The sequence below is a fragment of the Pecten maximus genome, chromosome 16 (assembly GCF_902652985.1).
Source record: "Pecten maximus chromosome 16, xPecMax1.1, whole genome shotgun sequence".
Classification (NCBI taxonomy): domain Eukaryota; kingdom Metazoa; phylum Mollusca; class Bivalvia; order Pectinida; family Pectinidae; genus Pecten; species Pecten maximus.
In genome coordinates this window covers 3,203,746-3,226,455 of record NC_047030.1, presented here as the reverse complement: position 1 = coordinate 3,226,455, position 22,710 = coordinate 3,203,746, and the positions used below count along the sequence as shown (strand labels likewise).

At 34.4% G+C, this 22,710-nt stretch overlaps 1 protein-coding gene across 1 annotated transcript; it reads left to right on the top strand.

Annotated features, from left to right (window-relative positions):
* Positions 1–2,653: 2,653 nt before the first annotated feature.
* On the top strand, positions 2,654–21,567 carry LOC117345393. The gene is made up of 12 exons (XM_033908466.1): positions 2,654–2,861; positions 4,784–4,935; positions 5,619–5,846; positions 6,262–6,454; positions 6,887–6,977; positions 7,904–8,083; positions 8,400–8,917; positions 11,408–11,545; positions 14,311–14,409; positions 15,173–15,264; positions 16,392–16,577; positions 16,915–21,567. The coding sequence occupies exons 1-12, from the start codon at positions 2,759–2,761 to the stop codon at positions 17,119–17,121; spliced, it is 2,187 nt and encodes a 728-aa protein (XP_033764357.1). The 5' UTR covers positions 2,654–2,758; the 3' UTR covers positions 17,122–21,567.
* Positions 21,568–22,710: the final 1,143 nt, after the last annotated feature.

The following is a 22,710-nucleotide window of genomic DNA, read 5'->3' as shown; positions in this document are numbered from 1 at the left end:
TAATTGTTTCTATAAGTGTTTCAGGGTTTGTCATGTCTAGCCTTTGTAGTCTTTATTCACTTTCATATTAAATTCTATAGATAAGAAAAAAAGAGAGAAATACACTGATTTACGTTGCGATTTTCTTAATTAGAAAATTTCAATGCATTTAGAATGGTAAAGAATAACGTATCGAAAAAAAAAGTTGGATAAACAAATGTTATATAATACTTCACCTAATAACTACCCGGTTTGGTGTGTACTAATACCAGGGTATATGATAACTACCCGGTTTGGTGTGTACTAATACCAGGGTATATGATAACTACCCGGTTTGGTATGTACTGATACCAGGGTAAATGATAACTACCCGGTTTGGTATGTACTTATACCAAGGTATATGATAACTACCCGGTTTGGTGTGTACTGATACCAGGGTGTAGTTAGAATACATTAGTTAATTGGTAATGTTATTTCAATTTCGCCTGTTTCCACCTCCCTGTCAATTTGGTACGTGCTATTAACTGTCAAACAACGATTACTACCTGTCTCTTTCCAATATAGAGTTATTTCAATATTCATATTCATTCTCCCACTTTGTTACCATGCTAAATTGATGAGTCAATAACGGAGACGGATTAATATAAGTTTTTAAAAAACTTGTTTCTGAATCCATTTCATGCTGTATTTTTTTTCTGATCGTGTCTACTTTTCATGTGTTACCAATGAATGAATAAAATAAAGTTTACATTAAACAACGATTGACATGATAAAATAAATAAAAACAAAAGCGTATATTTAAAATCAAATGGGTGAACAGTCCTCCATTCTCTTTTATAGCTCAACGTCTACATTGACAAGACACCTGCTGAAAAGGTCATCTACATCGATTTTCTAACAGTGGAAGACCTAGCTCCGTAAGCACCGACGCATGCGCACACCAAAACAAATGTAATGGAGGAATAACACCAGGGCATTTGAACGTACAATCAGGTATGTTGGCAATAGCTATTATTATCTTGTTATATTTCATTAGACTTAATCTGTTCATGTTGTAGTTTTATCCATGATGATGTCTGTAGTATCAGGTTTTATAGAATCAGTTAATGTGGAAAGGGAATTCATTCATAAACGACAGTTTGTAAGGTCAACAATCTGTTGTTAATATCATAGTTAGAGACCTCTTTCATCCACCAATCATTCGCGCACTGATTGGCTTTAAGTTTGTTCTACAGTCTCCAATTACAATGTATGAAGAAAACACGTCAAAATATAGCGTCATTTGAATCTGTAGTCCCCGATCAGATTATTACATTACTTACTTCTTTACGGTGCAAAGAATGCACAAACTGACATCCCTAACAGGAGGAAACTAAAGTGTGACTTTAAGTAAAACATTACCGTCATCACCAACTGTTGTGTTGCCGCCATATCACCTACCAAGTACACATGGCTTTCATATCCGCAATGAATTGTCATAGCACATATTTTAACGTCAACACTAAAAGTACGCCCTAATTCTAATTTAACATGCCACACAGAGTATATTTTAGCATTGTTTCAGAAAATGTAAAAGTGTATAACCCCTAATATATTTTGATAATTTTATTTCCCTGAAATAAAGGGTCTTGTTGTTTTCAGTTTTACCCTCCTTTTGTCGATTCCACTTCAATATCGTCTTGTTGATCCAGATTTATGGCCATGAATATTCATGAATACCGTTTATTCTGGTAAGGTAACTCACAAACATTCCAGTTAGTGTTTTCACGTGACAACATACATAATACCAGAAGGTTGCACGAGCGATAACGAGGCTGTGTTCCTTAAATATTATTTTTACCAAATTCACGATGGTCTCCAGCATCCGATGACGTAATTAGGGATAATTTCTCTGAATTTGCGAGGAACATTATATGCTGTTAACATGGCGAAGGGGCAACTCTCCTTTTACCTAGGAAACAGACGATTCCCAGAACGGATGCGGAGCGATATGTGGTTTCCTGTCCGACCATGTCGGTTTTTCTGGGTTCTCTGCCTAGCTTCTATGTTTTAAGATACATAGAGGTTCGCCAACAAGTGACACTTGTTCATCATGTTTCTCCTTCTCGAGCACGAACTTTGAACATGTCTATCCAATACATTTTATTACTACAAATGTACCGATCCGCCCTCCAGTTCAAATTCTCCAAACATGGCAACTAAATTATGAGAGCCGGCTCGCTACGAGACAAAAAATAGTTCTTAATGGAAGAAAGTAAGATATCTTAGATGAACTACTACTGTCTATTGTAATATATTTATAAATTTACAAAATAAAATACTTGTACGAGATTCAGAACGGTTGTTTGTTTTATCAATATGACTCTAATGATACAAATATTCAAAGACAGAGCCGCGAAGTGGATCGTCAAAGCCGGATATTAGACTAATCACTGTCAGCTCTCATGATTGACTCTTTTCTGGACGTGGTAAGTATGCTATTATTGTTTAATGTGGTGTTAAAACTTCACCCAAAGATTTATTCATTCGACAGCATGTTTCAAAACAATTATTTCGGAAACCGAGCTGGACTGCTGAGCAATTCATGACTATGTTGGTCCACTGCCTCACGGACGGATGAAGAGGGTGGGGGGGGGTCAGTTTTGGTTAATACATCATGAACAACGCCAGCTGTTCGTATTTAACAATCATCGCATTATATTAAGTACGACTTTAATCAACTTGTAACTTTTTCGAATTACATTTTTTTCTTGTTTTAGCTGTCATTTCTACAAAAACAATGGCGAATACCTACAGCGGCAGAGACTCAGGTCGGTTCAGTTCCGAGTCGAGCCTGGATACCTTTAAAACGTTAAACACCAATACAGTATGCACTGACAGAGGTAAGAATATAACACCATCGGGATGTTCTAATGCCAGTAACGGTTTGTTTTATTGTCAACTGACCATTTTATTGTCAACTGACCATTTTATTGTCAACTGACCATTTTATTAATCTTAACAAATCTAGACTGACCTTTTGTGAAATGCACTAACGTCATCAAATTGTAATTACCTGAACTTCTGCATTTTACACATGGGCTTCTCTTTCTTAATTTAAATCTACGTATTTATACATCTGATGTAGGTTTGTCTTTTCATTACAAATGAATTCATTCAAGACATTTTATACTGAATTAGTTAAATGTTCACCCCTTCAAATCATTTTTAAATATTTCTATAGAAATTAGAATACGAGATGACTCTAAAAAATGAATTCTATAATTATATAGTTGACTATATAGTTCACATAAGCAATAATAGCAAAGTGGGTAAGGAGGAATTATGGAGGAAATAGTTTGAAAACTTTAACATGGCCCAGAACTATGGAGGAAATAGTTTGGAAACTATAGCATGGCTAAGAATTATTGAGGAACTAACGTGAAACTATCACACGATCAGGAATTATTGAGAAAATAGTGTGGCAACTTGACAAGGCCCCGAATTATTGAGGAAATATTATGAAAACTAGAATATGGCCCAGAATTATGGAGGAAATAGTATGAAAACTAAAACATGGCGCAAAATTATGGAGGAAATAGTGTGGCATCTTTAGCATGGCCCCCGAATTATTGAGGAAATAGTATGAAAACTATAACGTGACTTAGAATTATGGAGGAAATAGTTTAAAAACTATAACACGGCCCAGAATTATGGAGGAAATAGTATGAAAACTATAACACGGCCCAGAATTATGGAGGAAAAAGTATGAAAACTATAACATGGCCCAGAATTATGGAGGAAATAGTTTAAAAACTATAACATGGCCCAGAATTATGGAGGAAATAATTTAAAAACTATAACATGGCCCAGAATTATGGAGGAAATAGTATGAAAACTATAACATGGCCCAGAATTATGGAGGAAATAGTATGAAAACTATAACATGGCCCAGAATTATGGAGGAAATAGTTTAAAAACTATAACATGGCCCAGAATTATGGAGGAAATTGTATGAAAACTATAACACGACCCAGAATTATGGAGGAAATAGTTTAAAAACTATAACATGGCCCAGAATTATGGAGGAAATAGTATGAAAACTATAACATGGCCCAGAATTATGGAGGAAAAAGTATGAAAACTATAACATTGCCCAGAATTATGGAGGAAAAAGTATGAAAACTATAACATGGCCCAGAATTATGGAGGAAAATTGTATGAAAACTATAACATGGCCCAGAATTATGGAGGAAATAGTATGAAAACTACATCAAGAACCGGATATTAATTTCTTGCTTCTACACTTTATAGAACGAGTTCCTTTTTTAGAATAATATAAGACGACATTGCATTGATATTGATTAAATGATAGTGAATTAGATATAGATTGATAATGGAGAACAATCATGACGTGTTAAAGAGGGGCTATTTTAACTTTATTATATACATTTTATGCTGCCATAATGTACGACCTTCCTTAAATATACATACATGTACCTTATATCATTTATAACAATATTTACATGGCGGGTAAAGTTGATGAAGCATAAGACGTTTGTCATTCCGGATCACCTGGTCCTATTACCCTTGTACGTTTTGATGATTTTCATGTAAATTTCTATGTTTGCCCTCGTTTTTCGATTTTGAGTTAGAATTGCATTTTGCTTAGTATTCTTTCTTTGTTTTTGTTTTTATTAAAATCATTTTTTCACTTGCATTAGTTAATTTCAAAAGTTACGACGACTCTCGGCAAATGAAAGATACAAAAATATTTTAGATACCATATCCTACATCATGAGACCTGTAACCTCTATTTTTCTAGGTCCATGTGGCGATCAATCTATGACTGACACTGGAAAACGTATCCAATTGGTTAAAATGTTGTGCCTAACGGTGATACCTATCCTCGGTCTCTGGGGCTTCACGTTCTATTCTTTAACCGACACAATTAGCAGCAAGACGGCCAACGAAAAGGTAAGACATCTGGCAACTAAACTTTCTAATGCACAAATAAAACAAAATAAAAACAAAATAAAAAAAACAAGCAAAAAATGTACGAAAGGTGCTTCCATCGTTATCTTACCACAATAGTTAGCTCAAACGCAAGTCGTTTGTTAACTTTTTTTTCCGACAACTAAATGGCAAAAAAAAAATCGGAACATCAAGCGGATTATTTTTAGCAGTTTTTTTTTTTAAACGAAATCATTTACACGTGCATAACTTAATTCAATGTATTTAAATCTGAGGCTATAACGCAAACAATGCACGCGCATTATGCGGAATTAAGATTGTGTATTCCCATGCTTAAGGATTAACGTCACAGTCTTTATATTTTAAAGTATATATTGACTATATATATATATACATAATACATGTAGCTGAAGTGTGTACAACATATCTATATCTCATTTTCAGGAGGATCACCTTAAAATGACCATTTCCATTAAGTTAACATGTGTAAACATGTATTTCTAAGATATTCTGCCATAATTATCAGATTTTATGTCATTTGACCTGGAATGGTGTATAAGGAAATGCCTATATTTTCATACACATCCTCCTGCATTTTATAAAAGTACATATATGTTCTGAAATTGATCATACTACCATATCACCATAGGAATGTTTATCAATATTATTATTTCCTTATATATAAGACGAAGAAGGAGTTACAACTCAGTGTAGAGTTGGGCAACCTTATCCATCACCTGCAGCAGGAACGAGACATGAGTGTGTTGTACCTGAGCGCTCTAGGTCCGGAGACAAAGACATTTTTGTTAACGGATTACCTGGAGACTGACAAAGCTATCTATGCTCTCAATGACTGGCCGTCGAACTTAGATAACGAGAACAGAATGGAGTTCGAATCGCAAGACAAACTTCAGGTAAGTATGAGATGAATCCAGACTTTATAGAGAAATATGATTGAAGCAATGTGAGCATCCTTATGAGTTTGGTTTTGTTTGGCATTGGTTAACGTCATTTAATGACCGGACACTCCACTCAATCAGATTATGCTGACAACGGGCAAACGAATCGTCCTGCTCCCAGAATGCTGAGCGTTAAGCGGAAGTAGTAACTACTATTTTTGTAGACTCTGGTATATCTCAACAAGGTGACACAACCCAAAACCTTCACTAGCTGGCCCTGTTAGCTACCGTTTTAGGCACATTTATGAAAATGACAGCGGAGTTCGAATCTCGAGAGTTTTACTTCAAAATGCCTAGGACCGTCGAACGGTGGTCATTATATATAGATTACAATTTTGAAGGTTTATAAGGAATGGTGTGTTTTTTTTAGGAATACTTATCTCGACACCGTCAGCTCCTGAGTAAAAACCGGTACAACATCAACAACGAGCTGGAGTTCTACACCAACATTATAGACGTGGTCATTGTTTGGTTGTACAAGTCCATCACCCAAGGCAAGTTCGCCGTGGTCTGGAAAACATTGGTGGCGTACCTGAAATTGACAAGTGGCAAGCAGGATATAGGTAAGTTACCAATATATCAGTCCAGTTTATCTGAGGTACTACGGCGCTTATCTCAGGTTTTGAAGGTCGTTTCTTTTCACTGTTTCTCAATCTGTATACGATATATTGCTGATGTCTTTATTTCCCTTTTCTCTCTTTCGGCTGACCAAAGTTGCGTGTAAACTTTTAACTTGGCTTTATACAATTGAGGATTGATATCACTTTTTCCTGGCAGATACTTCAGAAGATGGTCAAATGAGATTCATTTCGCTCTTTTTGATTAAACGTGTCAACTGTCATAGGTGTGTTATAAAGCCCTGTTTATAAGCAATTTAATTGCTTCCGGAAATTATCTTCATTAGAATTGCAGTATATGTTGTTGGTAGATATTATAAATCCGACGAAAATTTCGATAATTATTCGATGTACGTATGTACGTGTCTGTTGTTGTAGGTATTGAGCGAGCACTTGGTACACTTTTCTATGTACAGGGAGGTTTTCTATCCCACAACTACTTTGAAATGTACAACAACCGCATCAACAGGTACGTATATAATAAGATGTTGGTAACCGCATCAACAGGTACGTTTATAATAAGATGTTGGTTACCGCATCAACAGGTACGTATATAATAAGATGCTGATTACCGCATCAACAGGTACGTATATAATAAGATGTTGATTACCGCATCAACAGGTACGTATATAATAAGATGTTGATTACCGCATCAACAGGTACGTATATAATAAGATGTTGGTTACCACATCAACAGGTACGTATATAATAAGATGTTGATTACCGCATCAACAGGTACGTATATGATAAGATGTTGATTACCGCATCAACAGGTACGTATATAATAAGATGCTGATCACAATGCACATATTCATCATTTTAGCCCTATCACTAATTGTCCTGGATGTTATCTGACCGGCCTCCCGTATGTTGTTCAGTGAGGTAGTTACCAACTACTACAAGTAGACCCAAGAATCACTATAGCTGCGGCATAACACAGCAGTTTATCCGAATTTGCAATTTCTCCCCTCTATTTGAGATAAATTAAAACATTCGATTGTTTCCTTTATACATCACAAGTTGTTTTATTTTCTCCTCATCCTTTCTTTTGGTGTTTATACAGAATGAAACTCAGAACAAAAATCTGAATGTGTCTGTTTATCCAGAATATGAATTAGAAAAACAAAACAAGGCAGCCCTTAACGTAGTATACATTTGTTTGTCCAGAAAGGAGATTAGCAAAAAACCTAATGTGACTGAACAAATGTTATGATATAGAATGGGTGGCGCCATCTGTGGATGATGTTGTTGCACAGTCCAACCCGTTGCGATGCCCACTTGCAAGTTAATGGAATAACAACTTTGATAATATATCAATTTTACAACATGTATGATAACAAAGCACGCTTCTCTGATGCACGCTCTTATAAACACTTATTTTATCTTCCATCTTAGGTTCCGTGCGTTCTATACGACAGCCGAATTGTACTCGACTAGAGTGGACCGCCTATATTCGTCTGGAGTTGAAGGCGTTGGTACCAATATAACTGGTATTATAAACAACTTCCGGTACGAGATTCAGCACCAGCAAATGGGAACTGAATGGGTTCCTAATATACAAGATGCGCGCTATTGGTAGGTCAATAATTCTCAATAATAATCACACCCGTTTAAGTAAAACGTGTAGTCGAATATATAGTGACATGGGGTGTAGCCTTATATCAAAATAAATATATTATCCAAAGGTAACAGACATTTAAGAAGGTTTCAGTTTAATGTTTGGGACATAACTGACACATGTCAGCTACAAAAAAAGACTGTCTCTATGAATATCGATTATTTCATGGACCAATCAAACACTTTGTCTCATTTTATTGTCAGGTTTGACAACATGACCTTACATTGATTATTTCATTAACCAATCAAACTCTTCGTGTCATCTAATTGTCAGGTTTGACAACATGACCTTATATCTGGACACTCTATTGGACATCCAACGGGACCTTGGTTACGAGATCATCGCTCGTCTAGATGTCGTCATCGACGAGAGTACACGAGATTTGTCGATAAGTGCCTCATTCTTGGCGGTGGTGCTGATAATGTGTCCGCTTGTTATATTTGCTACCGAGAATCTTACAAGCAGCATTCAAAAATATGCCCTCACCCTGGTAGATAAGACTCGAGAATTGATGGAAGAGAAGAAGAAAACAGACTGTCTTCTTTACCAAATGGTCCCTAAGCCCGTAGCAAATAAACTACAGAAAAACATACATATTGATGCTGAATATTTCAACTCCGTGACGATTCTGTTTTCGGATATCTACGGATTTGCCGGAATGTCCACCGAATGTTCCCCGATCGAGATTGTCGACCTATTGAATACTTTGTATCGGATGATCGACGATCTCCTCGATGATTACGACGTATATAAAGTCGAGACCATCAATGACTGTTACATGGTTACCTCAGGTATTGTTTACACATCGTGGTCATACAGATGTTTGAAATGAGTGATATATGGTATCATCGCGGTCATATATATGTTTGAAATCAATGGTATATGGTTACCTCAAGTATTGTTTATACATCATGGTCATACAGATGTTTGAAATCAGTGTTATATGGTTACATCATGTATTGTTTACACATCACGGTCATACAGGTGTTTGAAATCAGTGTTATATGGTTACCTCAAGTATTGTTTATACATCATGGTCATACAGATGTTTGAAATCAGTGTTATATGGTTACATCATGTATTGTTTACACATCACGGTCATCTAGATGTTTGAAATCACTGTTATAGGGTTACGTCAGTTATTGTTTACACATCGTGGTCATATAGATGTTTGAAATCAGTGTTATATGGTCACATCGCGGTCATATAGATGTTTGAAAATACTGTTATAGGGTTACATCAGGTATTGTTTACACATTATTGTCATATAGATGTTTGAAATGTCCTCAGAATCAAAGTCGCTGTATACGTATTTCATTGGTTGCATGGGTTGTTGAAAGATTTAAGATAAAGGGAATGTTTTTGTAATATATTTTCCTCATCTTGGATATGTATTATCATGCTGTCAAACTGTGTTGTTCTGATCACTCAAAGACTCTGTAACTCAATGTCGATTCCGAATGTGCTCTGTAACTCAATGTCAGTTTCGAATGTGCTCTGTAACTCAATGTCAGTTCCGAATGTGCTCTGTAACTCAATGTGAGTTCCGAATGTCCTCTGTACCTTCGAATACCCGGGATATCTCGATTTCTTTTTTCAATTTTTGTCATGGCACCCACTGACTTCGTCTTATCAAGATTTGACAATTTAACGATTCATTTATTTCATGTTTGGAGTATAAGCTACTGTCCTACCATGCTTATCGTCCTTTATTTGAGAACTATATTTCCGCAGTGTAATAATAAATCGTCCGCCAAACGTTAATAAAAATATCCCGTATTCAAAGATATATAAGACTGGATGGCTCCCTGAACTTCAATCAACTAAATATACATATAACTGTATTTAGTAAAAGGATACTGAACTCTGTCGATTGTCGATAGAATCAGTAGACATTGCCCGATTTGGCAAAAGAGATGGTAACATAATAAATTCCATTAACGGGAGGGAAGGAAATATGGTGTTTGAGTTTTCATCGAAATAAGAAAAAATCATATGAATCACCTCCTCTTTTAATCTTTTTATCTATTAAACGAATTGATTTATTTCATACGAAACGGGACTTCAATTCATTTTGACATGAACACGAGTTAAATTCAATTTATCATGTAGCTCGAAAGAATGGTTACAAATAATTTCAATATTATTTTTTAAATAAAAGGTAACGCATTATACATAAAGACATAGGATTGCTATAGGGAACAACCAACCAATTGAAAAAAAAAAATTTTTGAAACAGCCCCTGTGTATAGAACGTTGAGCCAAGGATAAAGTGTCTGGCAGCCACTGATTGGCCAGTATGTTATGAAGTGAGAAAATAGATATGTAGCCTGATAGGTAACTATCAATAAGAAATGTTGATATAAATTTCTTAAGTCCGATTGGTTTTTTCCCCAAAAGTTCACGTAATAATAGTAAACAGGTAAACATTTAAGATTTTTGAGAATTTTTACTGCGAAATTCACCTATTTTCAAAATGGCTACCCTGGAGAAAATTTGAGCTGAAGGACCCAACTTTTTTTTTTGATTAGGTGTTATATCAGACCCTAAACTTTTGTTATAAACCATAATCGTCATATTCAATTCAAGAATTTGAATGAAATAATCCAAAACGTTAACACTAAGGTCTATGGGAAAACAATTGGTTGGTTGGTCTCTACACAGAATAACATGACGCCATCAATATATGACATCACAATAGTGTGTCCACAGTAACAAGGCTCATTTTTACGTTTAATGTACTAGTACTACTTGCATTATCTTTTCATTGATCGGCCATATTGCACGGTAAATCATCTTTTATATATGATCTTATCTTCCTTGTAAAAGACATATTCATCGTTTGTAACGACACATTTAATTGGCTGACACAACGGCGTCATAATTTTAAGAGAAAATAAAGCATCAAAAACGCAGATTTTCACAAGGATTGCGTGCGGTAGTTTAAATCAAATTATAAGGATAAACTTTAATATATTTTTTAACTCACCTTAACATCAAAAATGTTCTTTGGAAACCTCATCTTAAAAATATTTATGTGACATGGAAAAGTTTAACAAAGTCGAGCAGTCACCAAGACCAGGTGGTCGAAAATTAGAAAGAGTGATGTTTTGGTGAGGGATAGGCAACAGAGTTTAGCTTAGGAGAACTTACGTTTTTTGTTTTGTCTTGGTTTTTGTTTTCTTTTGTTTTTTTATTGGCTCCAATAAATAATATTTCATCCTTAAATATTTAAATCAGTTATGTCATTCATCATAAGTAATGTTCTTCTCCACCCACAGGTATACCAACGAAAAACGGAAATGAACATGTGTCCGAGGTAGCTAATTTCTCTCTCGCACTTCTTTGGCTCGTCCAGTCTAAAACATTCGTCATTTCTAGAAACAGGAATATCCAACTTAGGATTGGAATCAATACAGGTAAAGTTTATTCTGCTTATGTTACAAGTATATTGCTTTTTCAAGCGACCAGTTCTAGGCGTTGTTTTTACCCTTATTCAAATCTAATTTGCTGGTGTGAATTATGTATATTTGTATACCATATTTACCATTAGTTAGTGTGAATTAGGTACATGTATGTTTGTATACTATGGGTGATATTTGATGGTGTTATAGTATATTTGTATACCATGGGTGATATTTGATGGTGTTATAGTATATTTGTATACCATGGGTGATATTTGATGGTGTTATAGTATATTTGTATACCATGGGTGATATTTGTAGGGTTAATTAGATATATTTGTATACAATGGGTGATATTTGTTGGTGTTAATTAGGTATATTTTTATACAATGGGTGATATTTGTTGGTGTTAATTAGGTATATTTTTATACAATGGGTGATATTTGTAGGTGTTAATGAGGTATATTTGTATACCATGGGTGATATTTGTTAGTGTTAATTAGGTATATTTGTATACCATTGATGATATTTGTAGGTGTTAATTAGGTATATTTGTATACAATGGGTGATATTTGTTGGTGTTTATTACATATATTTGTATACCATGGGTGATATTTGTTGGTGTTTATTACATATATTTGTATACCATGGGTGATATTTGTACGGTAAATTAGATATATTTGTATACAATGGGTGATATTTGTAGGTGTTAATTAGGTATATTTGTATACAATGGGTGATATTTGTTGGTGTTTATTACATATATTTGTATACAATGGGTGATATTTGTAGGTGTTAATTAGGTATGTTTGTATACCATGGGTGATATTTGTACGGTTAATTAGGTATGTTTGTATACCATGGGTGATATTTGTAGGTGTTATAGTATATTTGTATACCATGGGTGATATTTGTAGGTGTTATAGTATATTTGTATACCATGGGTGATATTTGTAGGTGTTATAGTATATTTGTATACCATGGGTGATATTTGTAGGTGTTAATTAGGTATGTTTGTATAACATGGGTGATATTTGTAGGTGTTATAGTATATTTGTATACCATGGGTGATATTTGTAGGTGTTAATTAGGTATGTTTGTATACCATGGGTGATATTTGTAGGTGTTACTTAGGTATGTTTGTATACTATGGGTGATATTTGTAGGGTTAATTAGGTATGTTTGTATACCATGGGTGATATTTGTAGGTGTTAATTAGGTATGTTTGTATACTATGGGTGATATTTGTAGGGTTAATTAGGTATGTTTGTATACCATGGGTGATATTTGTAGGGTTAATTAGGTATGTTTGTATACTATGGGTGATATTTGTACGGTTAATTAGGTATGTTTGTATACCATGGGTGATATTTGTAGGGTTAATTAGGTATGTTTGTATACTATGGGTGATATTTGTAGGTGTTAATTAGGTATGTTTGTATACCATGGGTGATATTTGTAGGGTTAATTAGGTATGTTTGTATACTATGGGTGATATTTGTACGGTTAATTAGGTATGTTTGTATACCATGGGTGATATTTGTAGGGTTAATTAGGTATGTTTGTATACTATGGGTGATATTTGTAGGGTTAATTAGGTATGTTTGTATACCATGGGTGATATTTGTACGGTTAATTAGGTATGTTTGTATACTATGGGTGATATTTGTAGGGTTAATTAGGTATGTTTGTATACCATGGGTGATATTTGTAGGGTTAATTAGGTATGTTTGTATACCATGGGTGATATTTGTACGGTTAATTAGGTATGTTTGTATACCATGGGTGATATTTGTAGGGTTAATTAGGTATGTTTGTATACTATGGGTGATATTTGTAGGTGTTAATTAGGTATGTTTGTATACCATGGGTGATATTTGTAGGTGTTAATTAGGTATATTTGTATACCATGGGTGATATTTGTAGGTGTTAATTAGGTATGTTTGTATACTATGGGTGATATTTGTAGGGTTAATTAGATATATTTGTATACCATGGGTGATATTTGTAGGTGTTAATTAGGTATATTTGTATACCATGGGTGATATATGTTGGTGTTATAGGTATATTTGTATACCATAGGTGATATTTGATGGTGTTATAGTATATTTGTATACCATGGGTGATATTTATTGGTGTTTATTAGATATATTTGTATACCATGGGTGATATTTGTAGGTGTTAATTAGATATATTTGTATACCATATGTGATATTTGTTAGTGTTATAGTATATTTGTATACCATGGGTGATATTTGTTGGTGTTTATTAGATATATTTGTATACCATGGGTGATATTTGTAGGTGTTAATTAGGTATATTTTTATACAATGGGTGATATTTGTTGGTGTTAATTAGGTATATTTTTATACAATGGGTGATATTTGTAGGTGTTAATTAGGTATATTTGTATACCATGGGTGATATATGTTGGTGTTATAGGTATATTTGTATACCATGGGTGATATTTGATGGTGTTATAGTATATTTGTATATCATGGGTGATATTTGTTGGTGTTTATTAGATATATTTGTATACCATGGGTGATATTTGTAGGAGTTAATTATGTATGTTTGTATACCATGGGTGATATTTGTTGGTGTTAATTAGGTATATTTGTATACCATGGGAGCCATTGTTAACCTTTTTGTGACAAGCAGTATATATGATGAAGATAGTGTAGAACCTTTAAGGACCGTGCCATGGTATGACACAAAAGGGATGTATCATATATGAGGAATTATTGTTTTATTGTTATTGTTCTTTCGTATTGACATAGGTCCATGCATGGCAGGAATAGTTGGTTCTGTCCTACCACGGTATTGTCTGTTTGGTGACACTGTCAATACGGCTTCAAGGATGAAATCTTATGGATTACGTAAGTGTGATTCAACTTTGTAGCAATTAACGTTGACCTCTGCCGTATAGACAATATCATAGAACTATTCCATATATGAACTAGCATGGTGCCCCGCCAACGGAAAATAACTGTACTCAACTGTGTAGGAAATAATCCAGTACTCGACCATATAGGAAAAAACGTAGAACGCCACAATATATGAAATAGACTGGTACCCCGGCAAGTAGGAATACAGTAAACTACACATACACAATCTAACTGCGATGGCGTTGCGCTCTCATAAAACATTCTTTGTATGTTATACTGGCAGACTTCAAAGGGGTCCAAATCGAGGTAATAGAGTATAACATTCAGTCGGCAACACATACGCATACCTCACACCTTATTTAGGTAAAATACTGTCCATGCGATGCACGGTTCCTGGAATAACCAATCCTGGCCTAATCAAGATCAAGCCACAAAGACAACGGCTAAAAAAACTCGAAATCCCTTCCTGGAGAAAACAAAAAGCAGTTGCCCAGAGAAGATATTACGCCATTCGTAACGATTATGTATATACAAGCTTGTTGCACAAAGTCAGTTTGGGTATTTCCTTGTGACTCATAGTTGAACATTTACTACCACTGTTTTTATGACACTCACTTCAGTTAAGCGGAAACAACAACGTGAGACTAAACTACACCCCCCCCCCCCCCCCCCCCCCCCCCCCCCCCACCACCACCACCACCACCACCACCTATCATTCATTTGAAAGTAGCATTTTAATTTTTATATATTGCAGCCAACCGGATTCATGTAAGTTCCAGTACAGCCAGCGCCCTCTTCAAGACACGGAAATATTTAACTCGTAAACGTGGGAGTATTACGATCAAGGTGAGACATGAACTGTGTGGTTTAACTTTATGGGTCGAAACATTTATTTAATTGTTCCCCTTGTTTGACCTTTACTTGTGTATATAGTTTCTCCTCGTCCATTATTTGACCTTTTGTGCATCATATCTCCTCCACGCTGAACCCCTTGTAGGTTTATCTAGAGTTATAGTTCGTGATACCGATCTCTCCGAGGTGTTCAGAACACAAACCTATAATAATGTCAGACAAGCCAGACATTTACGTAGACGGTGGTAGACATTATAATCATTCATGCATTCATGTCAGTAATCACAAAACACAAATTAACAAATATTGAATTAATTTCGAATTGCCAAAAGTGATAGGATTCTCACATTTTTTTTATGTTTTACATCAATGTTGTGAATTTGTATATATTGGTATCATCGTTTATCACATAATCAGTCAGTTATCCAGTGAGTCTTCTTATAATAATTCATTCTTGCTGCAAGAAGCATTTTCCTTGGCATTTGCCAGGCCATTCAACATGACATAACCATTTGTATCGTCTCATATGATTGGCTGATGCAACGGTGTAATAATATCTCATTGAAAACAGTTCGTCAATACAGGTACATTTCTACAGGGACTGTGTGGAGTAGATTCAGTTATCGGGTTAACTACCGCATATTTAGAGTCATTAGTGATTTATCTCCACAACTTATAGCATATATAAATTAATCCTAAATAGATTTGGAATGTTTCACTAGTGCGAACACTAAACAATCCTAAAGCGTTTTTTCATTGCCTGTGCCAATCAGAAATAAAATTTGACTTTGACTCATACTTTGGGCAACGACGTGTCGTCAAGGATATATATAATAGAAAATTTATATATAAAATATAAAAATAATATATAATATAAAATAATTGCCTCCGTTTGATTTTGTTTTGGCCATTTTCACATTAACCCCTGCCAAACTCTACGTTCTCTGTCCTTGTGCTTTGTTTTCGTTTCATATGTGATGTTAAGAACAGAGTCTCAGAAGTTTTAATTTTTGCGAAGCAACAATTAAGAACTTTGAGAAGATCATCTATTTCTTTAAACCTTTGCATATGCTTCAGCTGTAAACTCACTAATATGATTAACAATGACCTTGACATTACAGGGTAAAGGTGAAATGAAAACAGTATGGCTGGTTGGAAAGGTTGGAGATGACAAGAAATTCGATCCCGTTGACCAAGACGATAACCAGACACTAACAACAGATGAGATCCCCGGGGAAATCTTTCAGCATTACAACCAAAGTTTCTTCACAAATCTTCCTATGCCACGCCTTGGAAGGATATCCCAGGTCAGGCCAATAGTTAAACGTCTTACATTATAACATTTTAAGACTCTTTAATATGTGTGCATGTAGGATAGGGAATTTTCACCTGGGGGTCACAAAATGTGGTGAATCCCGAGGCTATTTTCACGAATTAAGATATTATTCACGAATGCATGATTTCGCGGTCTTACCTATTTCGACAGTTATACAACTATCACACAGTTATACAACTAGTATACAGCTATACCACTGTCTTACAGCTATCACAAATGCTAAGGACCTATTGCAACCTCGAAACATATTTATCTACTTGTCATAGACCATTTCATGTTTTACAGTTGATACACTGGTTTATTTTCAGCGTGAAAACAAGCCGACGGCCTCAGTGATGGCGACTACAAATTGCGTGGCGACAGTGTTTAATAAAAACAGTAATGCCAACGAAATTAAGACAGAACTGCCACAGACGCCTTTAACGCCTTTTATTGTTGAGATGACTAGTCAGGAAACCGACTCGGAAGAGGAGCTGCGTGAAAGAGAACGGGAGAATAACGAGATAGTAGAATAAACAGTTGATAGCATATCCGTGTAGACCTGGAATCAGACTTCCTACATAAACAGTTGATAGCATATCCGTGTCCGTCTGGAATCAGACTTCCTACACAAACAGTTGATAACATATCCGTGTCCGCCTGGAATCAGACTTCCTACACAAACAGTTGATAACATGTCCGTGTAGACCTGGAATAAGACTTCCTACACAAACAGTTGATAACATGTCCATGTAGACCTGGAATCAGACTTCCTACACAAACATTTGATAACATATCCGTGTAGACCTGGAATAAGACTTCCTATATAAACAGTTGATAACATATCCGTGTAGACCTGGAATCAGACTTCCTACACAAACAGTTGATAACATATCCGTGTAGACCTGGAATCAGACTTCCTTCACAAACAGTTGATAACATATCCGTGTCCGCCTGGAATCAGACTTCCTACACAAACAGTTGATAACATATCCGTGTAGACCTGGAATCAGACTTCCTACACAAACAGTTGATAACATATCCGTGTAGACCTGGAATAAGACTTCCTATACAAACAGTTGATAACATATCCGTGTAGACCTGGAATCAGACTTCCTATACAAACAGTTGATAACATATCCGTGTAGACCTGGAATAAGACTTCCTACACAAACAGTTGATAACATATCCGTGTCCGTCTGGAATCAGACTTCCCCCACAATTGTTTGAAAAGCTTGTTTATTATTTTTTTTAGATAATGCAGGTTAACATCTTCATAGCTTTTGAGGATATAATAGCGATAATATGCAATGATTAGATAGGAAGTTAGGGAACCAAACAGATGTTTTGTGTTATCTTATAGATTCTACTAACAACATGAAGTCTATAGAACTACATCCAGTAACTTTATTTTGAGTTTTCGAATTTAATCATCAAGGTTTTTGTCTACGTTAATGTCTCTGATATACCAATTTAAAGTCTTTTTATCTAATGTATATGTTTTATATAAAGTATTCTTGATGTTTTGTTATAATTCTACTAATTATTGTTGTTTTCAGTAGTCGAAAACGTGTTGTTTTTTTCTTTTACAACAAAAAGTGTTTTTTCAATAATATTACTATCATGTAATGAAAAGTTTTAAAAAATGTTTTAGATGTCGTGTAGAATTCGCCTATCTGTCATAATTCACGCAAGAATGGATAACAAGCCAGCAGTTATACCGAAAGCTGCTCCGCAATAAGTGAATGACGTTTTAGGCGAATTGCTTATAATGTCTTGATATCGTTAAATTAAGTCTGCGGGATCATATAGACATGAAGTGCCTGATATCGCCAGCAAAGTAAAACATATAAAAAAAAAAGCTAGCAATACTTTGCATATAAATTTGTTGTGTTATCAGAATGGTCTGTCGTGTAAAGTTTGAGTTATCATATTTATTGCAGACGAGTTAATATTAAAAGCGAAGACAGCTTGATTAGGACAAGAACCTGATATACTACATAGACTAAGTACATGGATGTGTTTGTCGATGTACAGATAGATGAGAAGTTTCTAATAGCATTTATTTAAATATTTGTTTATATATTTATTGATATACATTTATATATATGTACATTTGTATGTATCTATTAATGTATTTATGTAAGTAACTGTGTTATTTACTCCGAGCTTTTCTTGGTTCTAGGACAATAATCTAGCATTCAGTATGGTCTACCGTCGACAAACATCCATAGATTATTTAATTACCCACAGTCATGCATTACTTACTTTTGACCATAAACATTTTCTGGCATTTTCCCCAAAAGTATTTCTAGCTCACTTGGTGGTCTGATACTTAGTCGGCATATGCATCTTTTTTTTTCAAATCTGAATGGGTCAGGATTTTTTCCCGGAATAGCGTGTTATTGGCTTTATTTTTATTTTTCTATATCGCAGAAACATTTATTTTAAAGTTTCGAGGGATAACTCTCAAATAGTATTAGTTGGTGCCAAAAGATTCTAGTCAAACGATTGAAGCATATTGGCTCACAGTTATAAGTCGAGAGACCATGATATTTGCCTGTACCATGTTATCACTGTACCTTTGAATGGGAGTTCATTGACCTTCCCTTTCCCTCATTTACCAAGAGTTAAATCATGTCGTTTGTTGACATCTTCTTGTCTTACCTAAACACATAACTATGCAGGATGCTGTGCGATAAATAAGCAATATGTCGAGATAAATGTGATCTGATCTGATCTGGTGTCATGTTAACGAAATATGCAATGTCTCGATGGTCGTATAAAGTACCCGGATTTATGCAGTTAAAAGTATTTTGAAAATCGTTATAGCACTGTTGAGTTGGGTTTTTTATGCAAGTAATGTTATAAATATATATGTATGCATTTTATCAAGTACTGTCTTAGTCCAGGTATTTGATCGTTTAGCCTCACACTAAGCGCAAAAGATTTAGTTTTTGCATTAAGATTGGTACATTCTTTGTAGCAGAAATAGATTCTTGAATATAAGAATAATTACTTGCTGTACCAGCCTTTAAGAGCAGTGTCAACCTCTTGTGTAACACTGGATAGGGGAAGATAACTATGTTGCTAATCTTGTTTACAACACAGAACAACCAAAAACTAAAAACTGGAAAAAATACCAAGCTTTGAATATTGCTTAAAGGCAATTCATATGTCGAACATATAAGTTTTTTTGTTTTTTATTATTTTGCTGCATTTTAGGACAGAATATCATATTAATCAACATCAACATCAATGCTATCTTTGTATACATTAGAATTCAAGAATGTTCAAATTCGCGCGCTTGGCTGACTGGGGGCTGCTTTTATGTCCAAATTAAATGATGTTACAATTTAAACCTGTTAGACTTTAACAAATACTGAAATGTGAATTTAAGTGGGTAATTCCTAGCAAATATTGGTATCTTGGTTAAGATATCTTCCTATAATAAATGACGTCAGGTAGATACGATCCTCACGCCGTGCAAATTTGACTGAACCGTTACAAAAAAAGCTTTACCACTAATTTTGAACAACAAAATGTAAATATATATATATATATTGTATTATATCAGACTGCTAAATCTTTTAGAGGGAATCACCACCATGAATTCATATCTTATGTTTAAAAAGATCTTTTTTCTTATGAAGGGGGGGGGGGGGGGTAATGCAATTTTCAATAAAATAATGGCGTTGTATGAATGTTTAACTTCAAATTGATCTCATGAAACATCTATTTTATGACAACTTTTCTAGCAAAATCATTTGTATAAAAGATGTTCATTGTTGAGATTTTTTCAGTTGTAAGGCTAACTTGCATGAGATGAACTTTTCATCATCAGAGATTGGACACACCTGCAAACTCATCTTACCAAAGTTAGTGTTTTAAAAAGTGTTAAACATACACAAATGGATATAAAATATTTGGCAGCATTTGCTGGTCCTTTTTCAAATAAAATGTTTCAGACATAGGTACTTGTATGTTGATCAGTTCGGACATAAGATAACCCAAGATCATGTCATGTTTTCAGAACTGAAATATTTTCCCTAATTATCATTTTACTAGACTTTTTCTTTTTCAACTACTAACAATCCTCTTTCTAAAGCAAAATATAAAATCATGTAGCTATTAGTTCGAGGATAAACATACCTGTATTGTTTGTTTGGTTGAATGACTGGACTATCTATACAATGTAATACAATACTCTAACAATAGTATGGAACACCAGGTTAACAATACTATTTATAGTTTACGTGTTAATCTGTTGGGAGTTTTAACTACCTTTTAACATTTGTTATTACTTTTTTTTAATTTTGCTGTTGATTATTTTGTGATTTTTTTTAAATACCGATTAATGCAACTAAAGAGGAATAAACAAAAAGTTGGGTTTTTTTCTTTTCATTGGTGTATTTTGTGCTTGAAGTGGAATATTTTATGCGTAATATTGTAAAATTTAATTAATAATGACATTGTATAATGTGTTACAGCTTAGTTCAACCAAACTCAGTAAATAATTGGTATGCGACTAGAAGATGATTCACTTTCAAATGCCTTTTAGTATATAGTTTGGAAATGTTTTGTTATGTATTTGTATTAAAATGTTTTGCTATATATAAATTTGAAAATGTTTTGTTATGTATTTGCTATAAAATTGTTTTGTTGAATTTTATAAATCAAAGTTATCGCGCATTGTTATATAATCAACAGTAATATGGCGTGTTGATTTTTCACTGGTGTTTAATTTAAATCATTGTTATACTTCAGGTTCTTTAAAACAATGAACCACTATGTAAAGTGTGATATCATCAATAAAATGAAATTGCACCAAATGAAGCACTAACTTAACAGCGATATGATGCTCGCTCCAATCTTAAGAGCTTGAGAAATAATGTTTATAATACGAAAAGAAAGCTAAGGCTGACTTTTACAGTAATCTCAAATCCCTTGTCAATAAATCGAAAACTGAAAGTCCACATTAACTCTGGAAAAGTTATTAGTTATTATTTCACTTCAATTTCGTGTACTGATCAATCCACACGATTTTCATTGGAAGTGTCCGACCTCTCTTAATAATATTGTTATACCTGAAATAGGGCTTTCTGTTCTTTATTCTAGACTTTAAAAAGACAGTTGACCCTGATAAAATCAGTCAGCTTATGTTGAGAGCTACAGCCAGAACAATTTAAACATATAAGAGAAGTTGTCTGCCCTTCTGAAAGGGACAAAAATCTGTGTCTTTCAATTATTTCGAAAAAGGAGATCCTTTAAACATCGACCTATTTCTTGACTTAGTTTTTTGTCAAAGATTTAGTTTTAATATGTCCCTGATTTTAAGTATATTTTTTACATTTCAAGAGAGAATACTATTTTTTTATAAATATATATCTTGGTTTCTTGCCGCTCATTCCAACGTTTAGTAAATAACAGTACTATACCATATATTATCACTGGTACTGACAGAGAGGAACATTCTTTTTCATGTAATGTGTTATATGACTAGTCATCAGCGAGTTGCAAGATCTGGCACAAAGGCCCACTCTTCATCATTATGGCATAGGGGGTGAACTGCTATCCTGTTGTCATATTTGTTTTAGTAACAGACTATGATCGTTTATGTATCTCATCTTTAAAACCAGTTTCAACAGGGGTTCCCCGGGCGATCATGGTTTACAATATCTACAGAATCGGTCCCATCAATGGCTTATGGAGTTTAATCCTACAAATGGATGAAACATTACTTTTCTCTTCTAGAAATGTCCCGAACAAACCAAACTCGCATAAGAAAACATATTTTGTTCCGTCGTCTATACATTTAAGGAATAATTTAGATAATGATATTGAATCCGGTGTTTCTTTTCAGACTTTTAAGAATGAAAGTGTTCGTGTACCTCTCTATGAGTGCCCGATTACTGGCATACTGGATAAAGCTATATCATCATACTACATAGCCTGATAGGGCACTGCTATATATAGTGGTTTACAGTAAGACTAATTCAGATTATTTAGAGTAGGAATTTGTCAGTCTCCAATTTGTGTAGCTACATATCGTGTTGAAGATGCATGCAACTATCTTTTTATATATAAAAAATTCTTTAATCAGAGTTCTGCTTAATACCTTACGT

Bases quoted from the DNA above. Each gene is read 5' to 3' on its own strand.
- LOC117345393 (XM_033908466.1), top strand. From the start codon at position 2,759: ATGGCGAATACCTACAGCGGCAGAGACTCAGGTCGGTTCAGTTCCGAG. The intron at 6,455-6,886 runs GTAAGTTACCAA...CTGTTGTTGTAG, and splicing joins AAGTGGCAAGCAGGATATAG to GTATTGAGCGAGCACTTGGT. The intron at 14,410-15,172 runs GTAAGTGTGATT...TATATATTGCAG, and splicing joins GATGAAATCTTATGGATTAC to CCAACCGGATTCATGTAAGT.